The sequence below is a fragment of the Condylura cristata genome, unplaced genomic scaffold (assembly GCF_000260355.1).
Source record: "Condylura cristata isolate star-nosed mole 26May11 unplaced genomic scaffold, ConCri1.0 scaffold00034, whole genome shotgun sequence".
NCBI classification, from domain to species: Eukaryota; Metazoa; Chordata; class Mammalia; order Eulipotyphla; family Talpidae; genus Condylura; species Condylura cristata.
Genome location: NW_004567135.1, coordinates 8,041,676 through 8,054,567, shown reverse-complemented (window position 1 = coordinate 8,054,567; position 12,892 = coordinate 8,041,676). Strand labels below are relative to the sequence as shown.

General features: G+C 52.6%; 1 protein-coding gene across 2 annotated transcripts in view; it reads left to right on the top strand.

Moving 5' to 3' along the window:
* The first annotated feature begins 12,584 nt into the window (after positions 1 to 12,584).
* Positions 12,585 to 12,892, top strand: part of CACNB3 (calcium channel, voltage-dependent, beta 3 subunit) — a 12,816-nt gene continuing 12,508 nt past the window's right edge. The window contains exon 1 of one of the 2 annotated variants that reach the window (XM_004692800.2): positions 12,585 to 12,688. In XM_004692800.2, the coding sequence (XP_004692857.1) occupies positions 12,683 to 12,688 (6 nt within the window). In that variant the 5' untranslated portion in view covers positions 12,585 to 12,682. The remainder of the gene's footprint in view (positions 12,689 to 12,892) is intronic. The other variant, XM_012732497.1, reaches the window with a different exon arrangement.

Sequence of the window (12,892 nt, the reverse complement as noted above, 5' to 3'; positions counted from 1 at the left end):
CCAGCGCAGCCGCCCTCTACCCCGGATCCAGAAGTCCCCTCCCCGCGGCTCCCGGACTCCCCGCCTTAAAGGCACAAGCGCCTTTTGTCTGGACACCCCCCTCCTCCCCCGGGCCGGGCGCAGTGGCCCAGCGGCGCCCCCAGGAACTGGCCGGGGGTGCGCGGGACTGAAGAACGGGACCCCGCCCCCGGGGCGCCCCCTCCTCTCCTGGGCCTCGGCCTTGCCCCGCGCCTACCCCCCCTTCCCCCCCCCCCCACCCCGCCTTAGGACGACAAGCGGCTACTGTTCTGGGATCAGGACCCGGCGGGGGGAGGGGAGCCGTCCAGCCGGCTCCCCCTTCCCTCCACCCACGGACTGCAGCCTCCAGCATTCTCCTCCCATGCTCACCCCGGGGTCCCGAGCACGCCTGCAAACCCACCCTCGCTCAGCGATCACTGCCCGCCCTGCACACAGAGGGTCGACTTCCTTCCTGTGGGGTCCCCAGAGGCTGAGCGGGTACCCAGTCCAACTCCTCTCCCCTCTTCTCGGCCTCCTCCCCAACCCCCACCCAGCCTTGCCTGCCCGCCCGCCTCGGCCCCTGCTCCCTCCCGCGGGATCTCAGCTTAATAATTAATTAAGATTTCATTCCACTGGGCGCCAGGTGTGAGGCCTGCAGCGAGAGCCCCACTCCCCGCCACCTCCCTGCCCAGCCCTCTCGGCTCTGGCCAGACACGAACCTGCTGGACCGGGCGCCCAGAAGGGGGTTGAGGGCAGGGGTCTCTCCTGGCTGCCCGCTGGCTGAACTCTTTGGAGACACCTGCCAACGTGCAGAGTACCTCCCTGCACCTATTACCCAAAGGGTTGCGCTTCCCTGTGGGAAGTTAAGGGTGGCGAGGGGGTGCATTGCTAGATGCAGGTACTGAGAAATGTTATTTTCCCGTTCTGCACAGGAAAGAGCAGCCAGTTTACCTAGGTGATGGGCTGATCACATGGAAGTGCTTTAGGCTTTTGAGGGTTACAAAGACTGTCAGCCAAAAAGGGGTACTGGGTTCTCAGCATATCTGTGAGTCTTTAGAGGTGGCCTTGGGGGGGGGGGGTTCTCCATTCCCCCAGGCCTGGTAAGAGGGCAGCTTGCTGAGCTTCCTTTGAGACCGGCTCCTGTTTCCTGCACTAGGCTGCTAGCTGCCCTTGGTTTGTCAGCCAACATAAGCTGCTCCCTCCTCAGGACCTATTTAGGGCCCAATTCTTATCCACACCAAGTCCCCACTGGGAGTCCTAAACCCAGAGCAGGTTAAGGCAAGGAAGAGGGGAAGTTAGGGGTCAGTGTTTCCACCACTCACCAATCATATATAGTTGCAAGCTATATATACGGGATGAATCCTTACCTCCTGTCTGTGAGCCTCATCTATAAATGGGGGCAAAGCTATCTGCCTGGTCTTTCTGATGGGACTTTTGAGGGTCAAAAAAAGTATTGATTAACATGTTTTGAAGTGTGAAAGGAGAAAGGCATAGCTTCATCTTCCATCTGCGCTTCTCAGTAGTGCACATCTGGCCTACTTTGAGTTTTAGGGCCTCTTTCTGGCTTCTCCCTTCAAGAGACCAGTGTCCATTCTCACCACTATCAAAATTTCCTCTCCAAGCCGAATCCAGTATCTGACAGTTACCTCTTAGAATAAGGTGGGGGGGGCAGGCCAGGGGTACTTCCTGGAGGCACAGTGCAGCACTGCGAAGAAGCTGTGGCAGCCAGTACAGTGATCCTGGCCAGGAAGCTGACCCACAAGGTGCAGCAGACCTGTCCTGACCTGCCCACTGCCCCTCAGCAGTGTATTTCAGTCCATCTGCCTGTTCTGCTCCCCACTCTGTCTCTGGTGAATCCTCTCACCCACCACACCTCTGGCCTATACCCCAGTTCTGTACATACATAAATAAATCTTTTTAAAAATAATAATAATAACCTTTCTAGCACTATATATTGTTTGGCCCTTATAGAGTCTAGCCCTTTATATTATAGATGAAAAAATGAGCTCGTGCTAGGCACAATTGATCACTGATTTTCTAAATTTACAGGCTCCTGGAGTAGGAAAGGGTCTTAAAGACAATTTCTGTAATTTTAGTCATTATAACTTAATTACTAAATTATAACTTAGTAAGTCAACATATTATTGTGTTTATGATCTCCTCTAAACGGAGGCCCAGAGAAGTACAATGGTTTCTCCTGCAATAGTTTCTCCGAGAGTCAGAGACTAAGCGGTAGATCCAGATTCTGAGGCCTTGCAGTCTGACTCAGAGAGTGTCTCCAAATCACTGACCTACTCTGAATATAGAAAACCAAGCCCCTGATGGAGGAAGTGGTACCCACGCAGCTGGCTGTGACAGAAGCAGGACCAGAACTCACAGCCAATGAGCGGCTCCTCGCTCTCTCTGCTCCGATTCTATGATTCTATACACAAACGCCCCTCCGAAGCCGTGTTGGTCCATTGTGGCTTCGTTCCAACTTGGCTGTAGGGAGTTCACTGAGTGGCCCTCAAAATCTGACTTCCATGACACAAAAAGCATGGGGACTGCTATATCTCACCAAACGCAAGGGCCAGAGGCTCCTCCCTAGACCCGCAGGTTAGTCTGATTTCTACTTAGGCGCCCACACAGGAGACTATTGCTGTCAGAAATATCTCAGCCAAACCACCTCTAGCAGAAATGCACACAGATTGCTTGAACGAGTGAGATTGCAGGCGAGTGGCCCGGTTGTTAGTTAGCAAAGTCTCTGAGATAGTGGCTCTCAAATTTATTCTGAACCCCTAGGAAAAGGTGGTGCTCTTAGCAGAATATGCTGAAAGATTAATACATTGAAATAACGAACGCATCATTTTGTGCTATGTCAAATCTGGTAGAGTCCAGAATTGCAAGCATCAAAGCTTTTTTTAGAAAAAGATACTGGGGCCTCCCTGGTGGTGCAGGGGTTTAGTGTCAGTGCCATCAAGCTCTCACCAGCCACTGCAGCAAGAGCTCAACACTGCACAGTGGTCAGGGAGCTGACCCACATGGCCCAGCAGACCCCTATCCTGCCACACTAACCCACTGTGGCCCCTCAGCAATGGTTTTTAGCGGATCCACCTGTTCTGCGCCCCCTCTGTCTCTGGTAAGGCCTCTCGCCCCTCCCCCCACCTCTAGCCTAGACCCTAGCTCTTGTATACATAAACGAATAAAATAAATCTTTTTAAACAAGAAGAGATATTATAAGCCTTCAAATTGAGAAAATAACTTTTAATTTTTAGTCTGGGACAATATAGCTATTCAGATGATAGAACCCCTTGATCCAACTTCTGGGATACCAGCCCTGTTGAGTCTAGCTTGAGAACCACAGCAATAAGTAAAATATTCAGAAAAGATTTCTGTGCCGCAGGATGGAAAACAAACAGCAAACCAACAATTAACTGGTAAGGTTTGGTCCTGACAAAGAGAAGGAAAAAGAGAACGAGGTAGCTGGCTTGAACTGTTTCTATTTCTCCAATAGAGAATCTCGGTGTTTCAAACAAAGACACCAGGGTGATGTCGTCTCCACTTTCAGGAGGGAGAAATCCTTATGGGGCCACCCATTAGATGTAAATGCAACCTCACAGTACCATAAGCGTATCGGGACAGCACGGTAAACATCCAGGGTGGCAGCCACCCTGTAAAGTGACAGAACCTCCCCGGGATGTTTGGGGAACAGCTAAGCCCAGAAGGCCTTCCGCATTCTTACCTCTACAAAGCAAGGACTCCTTTCCAGTGAGAGTTGCCATCCCCTAGCCTTTCTGCTCTGAAGGTCAGACTCTGAACATGGCATTTCCTGGAAGTCAGGTAGCCCACTCCTCCTCCAACCAGCAGACAGACCCCGCCCACCTCACCACCAGCTCCTGCTTGCTGCACTCCTCGGCCCCAGAGCCTGTCCCCTCCCCTGTCCCCTCCTGCCCCAGGGTTGGAAAGGACCATCTCAGCCAGCCCCCCACCTGACTGCCCACAGGAATGCAGTAGTGACTGGGAACTTCAAAGGGATGCAGACTTCTCCTGCCCACATCAAAACTCCCCGCCCCATTTGCCATTCCTGTATTCCTCCATTCTTTGCCCAGTCTTCACTGCCTGCCTGCACCGGCCAGATTCTGATCTCCTGCTCGATTCTGCTACTGTGGGTTGAGTAATTGAACTCAGCAGCCTGGGCCCCTGTTTTCATGGCGTTTGCCTTCTGGCGGGAAGAGACAAGAGACAAAAGAACAGATGAAAAGACAGTGGATGGTGAGAAGTGTGGTGGTGGCTCTGGGAGTCAGGCCTGGGTAGGACATGACGGGTGCTGCGAAAGTGACATTTACACAGAAACCTGAATGACAAGGAAGTCGCTTTGCAAAGAACCCAGGCAGAGGGACAGTGGTGCATTGCAGAAGTTGTCAGGCAATAGCCTGGGATCTGTGTGGAGGAGACAGGGGTAGTGTCAATGAGGCTGAAAGCAGGGGTGTCAGAGAGGGGAGTCTGTTCCCTAACAGTACAGAGGCTGTACTGGCCAGGTGAGGAGCTCGGATTTCACTCAAGGTGGAGTGAGAACCTGGGACCAAGTTGAGGGGGAAGTGACACCATTCAATGTATTATTTTAAAACATCAGGTGGCTGCTGGGTGGAGAATAAGTTAAGGGATCAAGAAACACAAGGGAGCCCTCCCTGGTGCCGTGACGGGTTAAAGCACAGCACTGTGAAGCTGTCCGCAGCCACTGCAGCACAAGTTCAATCCGTGGCCCCAGAGCCGACCCACATGGTGCGGCAGGCCTCTCCTGACCCGCCCGCTGCTCCCCTCAGCAGTGTATTTCAGTCCATCTGCCTGTTCTGCTCCCCACTGTCTCTGGTGAGTCCTCTCACTCCCCTGCTCCTCTGGCCTGCGCCCCAGTTCTTGTGTGTGTAAATACATCTTTAAAAAAAGGAATTGCAAGCGAAACCACGCAGGAAGCTACGGTAGTGGTCCAGCTAGAAGGAGCAGTGAAGTGACAGTGGACTGTCAGGAAGTAGACAGACTCATGATTTGCCTCGGTTCCCTGGGCGTGATTTATCCACATCCACATGTAATTATGGACAAATGACGAATATCTATTGAACGCCTACCAGGCACTGTGCTAAGTAAGCACTGGAGGTTACAGATCAGGGGGCTGAGCTCCTGTCAGAGGGAGCCCCAGGTCAGGGAAGCCATCGCCCATGGCAACACTGCCCTGTTTTCAGGGCCATAGGCACACCCCTCACCCCATCTCTGCTCTCCATTCCGAAGTGGAGCTGTTGTTGATGCGGTGGGGAGAGTGTTTACAATTGGAGAATTGATGCCATAAAAAGAGTCCAAAGTTCTACTAAGGTATCAGAGCGTGGGAGCCCAAAGCTCCACTCCTGGGGATAGGCTGCAGCCAGGGCCGCAAGGACAAGAGAAGCCTGTGGGAGTGGCACCACTACGCACCCTTCTCTGGCTCCCAGGGTTCAGCCTGCCAGAACCAGGCCACCTCAGACTACAACTTTCCTGACCACCCAGCCTTCCACCCCCAAACCGCCAGCTCCTCTAGATTTCTGGGTCTCTTCCGCCCCCTGGTGGTATATTCCTAATACTGCAACCCACAGTAGGTCTCCCAACTCCTCACGGCTGGATTTACACTCTCAGTTACTTGCTCCAAGGGGCAGAATGGGAAATTCTGGAAATCTTGGGCATTCGGCTGTCCGGGAAGAGTATCTGACTGCACTCTTGCAGTGGCAAGTGCCCCAGGATTAGACTAGTGTTCCTGCTGCCAAATTTCCCTTTGTTCCTGCCCTTTTTTAAAAGCCCAGTTCTTTGGCTTTTCTATCAATTCTATGAATAAGTTACTCACTATCCTTCTCACCAATGATTTTTGCTCCAGTTAGCTGGCGTCTGTTTCTGTTTTTGCAACCAAAAAGATTGGACAACTGACCATGCTCACTGATGGAGGCTGAGCTCTCCCTCAGTAAAAAGGGGTCCCTACCACCCAGCAATCCCACTCCTAGGTATCTCCCCAAAAGACACTGATTCAAAAAGACATCTGCACCCCCATGTTTATTGCTGACTTATTTACAGTAGGAAAGATATGGAAACAACCCAAACGCCCAAAAGTAGATGGCCGGATAAAAAAGATGTGGTCCATATAGACAATGGAATATTACTCAGCAATCAAAAAAGGTAAACACATGCCTTTTGCAGCAACATGGATGGAGCTGGAAGGGATCATGCTTAGTGAAATAAGCCAGAAAGAAAAAGAAAAATATGTAATGGTTTCACTCATAGCAGAAGAATAAAGGACCAGGGGGAAAAATAATAATAACAAGCAACTATATACCAGAGACATTTTATGGGGGTGGGGTGGGGAATGGGATCAAAAATTAGGGGGGGGCCCTCCCTGGTGGCGCAGCGGGTTAAAGCACTGCACAAAGAAGCTTAAGCCACTTCCTCATGAGTTCAATTCCCACCTGCCCCCCGGAGGAGACCACATGGCGTGGCAGACCTCTCCTGACCCGCCCGCTGCTCCCCTCAGCAGTGTGCTTCATCGATCTGCCTGTTCTGCTCCCCACTCTGTCTCTGGTGAATCCTCTCACCCTACGCATCTCTGGCCTGTACCCCAGTTCTGTATGAATAAATAAATAAATCTTTAAAAAAAATGAGGGGGGGGATGTGCACTGGACTATGGTGATGGCACACGGGTGATATGGTGATGGGAAGCCCACGGGGATTACAACCAAGATGGAAAAATGCACAAAATGATGTAAAAATAAACTATTATTAAAAAAAAAAAGGGGGTCATTACTGTGACTTCCACATGCAAGTTTGTTTTATTAAATGAATGTATTCGTTACCTATTATTACATAGTTAGCAGCTTCAAACAACACACATTATCTCATGGTTTCTGTGGGCTAGAGTCCCGGCAAGGCTTAGTGAGGGCTGTTTCAGCAACTCACAAGGCTGGCATCAGCTGTCAGCCAAGGCTGCAGTCTCCCGGGAGGTTCAGGTGAGAAAGGCTCCAGCTGCAGACTCAGGTTGTGGTGGGCCACTGAAGGGCCCTCCCCGGCAGCCTGCTTCAGCAGCCCCTGCAAGGGAGAGAGCTGCCAGGCAAACAGAAGCCAGGGCCTCCCTGGCCAGGTCTCAGCACGGAGGGCCTGTCTGCAGTTTTTCTGCGTTCTACAAGTTGAGAGTCAATCTCCAGCCCAGCCCATGAGTACCCAGCATGGACACCAGCAGTGTCCCCTTGGGGCCATGTTGGAGTCAGCCTGCCACGATGAGGTGGCTGTTACTGATCTTTTCAAAGCCTTGTTCCAAACCCCACTTCCTTATTGAGGGCTTTCAAGTTCCTCTCACCCAAATCCATCAAATGAACACTTCTTACAAATGAGGAACCTTGAAGTCATACCGGGTATTTCATGGAATGGATTTTAATTGTACTAGGAGGGGTGTTATTTTGGCACTGTAAGAAAAGGTTCTTTTTGAGAATTACTACAGAAACATTTAATCTCGTAAGCTTCAGAATACTCCCACTTTAGAACACATAAATACACACTAACATTCTTCCATCATCTTTGGAGATGTCTACTGTCGACATCGAAAAACTACCATCAGATTTGTAAAAAGTGGTGTTGGACCTCTGGCACTTCCTCAGCCCTGCTGTATCTGATGCTGTATCTGATGCTGTGGCTTAGGAGGGGGAAGGAGCCTAGAGAAGGGCCAGGGTGGAGAGCTAGGCCTCGCAGGTGGGGGGTGGAGAGCAAGCACCCCGGACAGGATCCTCTTTTGATTTGGTTTTGGCCCAGACCTCAGGACTCAGGCTTATGGGAAGAGAGGGGAGAAGATACTTGAGTTGGGGCTCTGTGCAGGACCCCCACTGCTTCATGCAGTCTTGGCCCAGGCAATGCTGCCAGAACCTTTCCTCTCTGGCACGCTCCTCTCCTCGTGGGTCTCTTCACTCTCCTTTCAGCTCTCCTCTTTCCCTCCTCTCTGCCAAGGCAATAGCCTCCCTGATTAAAAAAGTGCCAGAGTAGAGTATAGTCAGTTAAAAGTTGATTTATTCCAAAATAAAGGGTTTTAGGAATAAAAAAAAAAAAGTGCCAGAGGCCCTCCCTGGTGGTGCAGCGGGGTAAAGCACAGCCCTGCCAGATGGCCGCAGCTGCTTCAGTGCAAGTTCGATCCCCGCCCCCGGAGGTCCACACAGCGTGGCAGACCTCTCCTGACCGCCCGTTGCTCCCTCAGCAGTGTACTTCGTCGATCTGCCTGTTCTGCTCCCCACCCTGTCTCTGGTGAATCCTCTCACCCTCCCCCCTACCTCTGGCCTGTACCCCAGTTTTTGTATGCATAAATAAATAAATCTTTAGGGGGAATAAATGGTGATGTCTGCAGCTGGTTCTCACATGTGGGCAAAAGGACAGATAGATGTGACTTTCTTGCAACCCACAGAAAAGGTTAAAAATTTTCAAGATAAAATTTTGAGGAAATGGCAGGACTTCAGCATTTTAGTACCCACAGGGAAATACTCTAAATGAGGAAAGTGACAGTATCCTCGGGTTCCCCTAAGTCTCACATTTCCTACAAGGGTGGGGACAGGCAGCAGTGAATATTTACTCAATAGGCACATCGAGTGCTTAGGAACCAGCAAAGCAGGGAAACCAAAAAATATTTATTTAGAAATAATTTGCTATTTGACTTTTCCCCCACAACATCAAATTTGTCATGGAAATTTTCAGAGTGTTGTTAGCCTCCTTAATTTTTTTATGGTTGGATTATTTGTTGGTTGTTTGCCACGACACAAGCATCTTTATAATCTTTTAAACACTTAGGCGTGTAAACTGTTTTTTAAATTGTAAACAGGGCCCTCCCTGGCGGTGCAACGGGTTAGACCTCTGTACTGTAAGGCTGTCCACAGCCACTGCAGGGCAAGTTCGATCCCTGGCCCCGGAGGTGACCCACGTGGCTGGCAGACCTCTCCTGACCCACCTGCTGCTCCCCTCAGCAGTGTATTTCAGTCCATCTGCCTATTCTGCTCCCCACTCTGTCTCTGGTGAATCCTCCCCACCATACACACATACACACACACACACACACACACACACACACACACACACACCCCTCTGGCCTATACCCCAGTTCTTGTATGCATAAATAAAAATAAGAATAAGTTGGCCCTCCCTGGTGGCGCAGCGGGTTAAAGCACAGCACTGAGAATCTAAAGCCGCTTCCGCATGAGTTCGATTCCCGCCTGCCCCGGAGGAGACCACATGGCGTGGCAGACCTCTCCTGGCCCGCCCGCTGCTCCCCTCAGCAGTGTACTTCGTTGATCTGCCTGTTCTGTTCCCCACTCTGTCTCTGGTGAAGCCTCTCACCGCCCCTGAGCCTCTGGCCTGTACCCCAGTTCTGTATGCACAAATAAATAAATCTTTAAAAAAAAAAAAATAATAAGAATAAGTCTTTTTTTGTTTTAAAGAAGGGTACGCAAAGACAAGGAAATCAGGATGGTGCAGAAGGCTAAAGAGACCAAGCAGAAGGCTACCCAGACTCCAGGCCCGCCCTGCCCCTTGCTTCTCCCCTACTCTCAGACAAGGTCTCTAGTCTGCCTGAGATCTGAGATCCCGTGTGAGATAGAGGAGCCAGGAACTTCAGTGAGCCAGAGGCCCAAACAGGGGCCTCAGCGGCCTGAGCCCCACTCCCTTCAGCTGGACATCCAGGAGCAGCCTGACTGGGGTGTGGGGCCAGCAACTAACTCCACCCCTAAAGGAAGCCCAGTCTCCCCCACCCCAGGCCCCAGACTGAGGGAGGCTCTGGAATGCATCAGTTGAGTTCCCCACTGGGGGTCCTCTTCCCCCAAAGCGCTCCCATCCCTTAGGCCTGGAACCCAGGTCACACATCTCAGCCCCCCACTCTCACCTCATCTCTTTTCCACCCCAGCTTCTCTCTGACATCCACAAAGTTTATAAATGTGTGAAAGAGCAGGAAGGCCTTAAACTGACCCCTAGGGCAGTGCTATGATTCAGAGTTCTGAAGTCTTGAGTTTGGCAAGAGTGAAGGACAGAAAGTGGTGAAGTCTAGTCCAGCCTCATCTCCCCAGGGCCCCTGGGATCCTACCACCAACGTCCCTTCCTCCACCCAGGGCAGCCCTAGAGTTTGCGCATGCCCCAGGCTTTCTGGGAAACGGGCATCGTTCATCATGTGCCCTGGGCCCAGAGGGGGAAACAGAGGCCAAAGATGGAGACAAACATATACCAAGCAGCTCCTGTCTGCCAGGCCGTGGGGGCGAGACAATGGGAGCCAAGCTTCTCAGCCCACTCACTTCCCCGCCTTCCCAGGTACTAGAAGGATCTCCGGTCCACATAACTGCCACACTGTCTGCCCCAGAGTGGGCAAGAGTTGGGCGAGACCCAACTCCAGAGAGGCCTGGTGTGGGAAAGGAGGTGCAGCCTTGCTGGGCACTGTCAGCAGGAAACTCTTCAGACATATTTATAGTAAGTGCTGTGTCAGGGGATGGAGCCTGAAAGTGCCTGGAAGCATCAAATATCACCCTGGGCCTGGAGGCTGAGTCTAGAAAAAGACGACAGGGGTTGCAGCAGGAAGGACTGAGGTCTGATGTTGGAGGAACTTCCCCAGAGTAATATCTGAAGCTGACAATGGGGATTCCCCGTGGAAACTACTTCCAAGTAGTTTCTCAGAACAGAAGGGAAACTATTTTGTACCTTAGTAGAATAAACGTAATAGGATGGACATGATGGTCTTGGTTCACTGTCCTGCTAGGTATAGTCGTGGAGATTAAGCCTTGCTGTGGAAGGAAGTGGGGTTTGAAATCCAGCTTTAGCTTGGTAGGGGCACCCCCTGGTGGAGATCTGCACCGCACAAAGCACTAGCAGAGAGACCCAGCCAGGTAGTGAGGTTTCCAGCACTGGGAAATCTGAGAATACTGGGTGCTTCTATGGGGAGAGATGATGGCTGCCTGGAAACTCTGGCTCTCAGGGCCAGGACTGGAGGGGTCAAGCTGAGGGCCCTCCCTGATGGCACAATGGGTTAACGTGTCTCAAATGCTTACGCAGGTGCAGCAGACCTCTCCTGCCTCCCCACTGCTCCCCTCAGTAGTGTGCTTCATCAGCCTGCCTGTTCTGCTCCCCACTCTGTCTCTGGTGAATCCTCTCACTGCCCCTGCACCTCTGGCCTGTACCCGAGTTCTGTATGCACAAATAAATAAATCTAAAGTAAGATAAAGGGTCAAGCTAAGGAATGGCTCACAAAGTATATCCGGGCTCCTGGTCCTCTCAGTGGGGTTCCAGATGCTGCAAGGTCAGAGCCAGATGGGGGACAAGGGAAGTACAGGGATGTGGGGTGTGGACAGGACCCAGATAACCCTGTCCATGCATCAGCTCACTGGAGAGGACTGGGAGGGACCGCTGAAGGGACCCCCAGGGCCGGGCTTCTAGCTCATCCTCACCGAGCAGGCCAGGAGCAAGGGAGAAAGGCCCCCCGGCCAGCAGCAGTGAGAGGAGCGAAGGTATCCGGTGCAGAACAGCCCTGTGCACAGAGGTTTCCCTCTGATAGGCTCACAGAAGTCTTTGATAATTCTATTTTAAAGTAAGGGCTGAGAGATGGTGTTCCAGGCTGCAGGTTCCAAAGAGGGAGGGAGGAAGGGCGGGAGGGGGAGACAGGGACAATTGCCGGCCTTGGCCAATACACCCCACCACCCCCCTTCTCCTATGGAAACTTAAGCTGCCCCAAGGCTCAGAGGAGCTAGTCCATTAGCTGTGGTGGCAAGGGGGGGGGGGGGCGGCGTTAGGGAGGAGGGACTCCCTCCCTCCCTCCAGGTCTTATCTCCAAATGAAAGGCAAATCTCCCGTGCTCCTCTATTAGAGCTAAACAAAACAAAGCCAAAAGCAAAAACAAAAATCACCTCCTTGCACGTTTTAAGCACACACACACACACACAAACACACACACACACAAAACCTCTTTATCTCCTTTGACTAGTTGAAGCTGAGTAACTTGGGGTGTGTGGGAGGTGAGGGATCCAGGATGACTGGACTAGACCACGGTGGGAGAGAGGAGGTACCCTCCCAAAGCACGCTCCAGGGGAGTCCAGCCTAAGTGGAAGCTGCCGGTGGGAGACAACTGATTCTCCCCCAATTTAGCTTCCTTTGGAATGGGGGGGTAAAAAGAGGACAGACGGTAAGGATGTGGAGGTGGGGTGTCTTCAAGCTCCCACCAGGGAGGGGAGGACCAGAGGAAGCGTCTTGGAAATCCCCACAAGAGGGTTAAAAGAGGGGTCCAGAAGGGGGCTGGCGCCCCTCGACCGGAGTTTTCTAATGGGTGTTGCTGGGAAGTTGGGGACCCAGGTCGTTCCAGTTCAAGATGTTTCTGTCTCCACAAGGGGGGTCTGCCGCCTCCCTCTGTCCGAGTCACTGCTGGGGAAGAAGTAGAGTGGAGCTGGGGTGCTGGGAACGTGGAGAGGCCAATGAGAGGCCGATCCGCTCGGACGGAGCCGACAGAGGGTTGGCTGGGGCTGCGCGGCTGCGCCCCTCCCCCGCCCCCCCACAGAATTTGGGCTTGTCCTGTTTGACGTGCCCGCAGAAGGGGGCGGGAGGGGTACTGACCCGAGGAGCGGTCCCGCGACTCCACTCCCAGCTGTCCAGGCCTGGCGGGGGAGCTGCGGGGCTCAGGGGTGCGCCCCGGGAGACCAGAATGGAGGTCAGTGTGGTCTAGGGCCCCAGAGGGCGCGCGCGTCTCAAGGGACCCCAGGGGAGTGGGGACGGAGCACAGCGTGGAGCTCCAAACTGGAGTCTGGAGGTGGCCCGCAGCTTCTGGAAGAAAGAAGAGATGGGGCATCGCAGGGTTGGGCAGGGTCGGCCTCTGAGCCTTTCCCCCGCCCCGGCGGGGCAGCGCCTCCCGCCG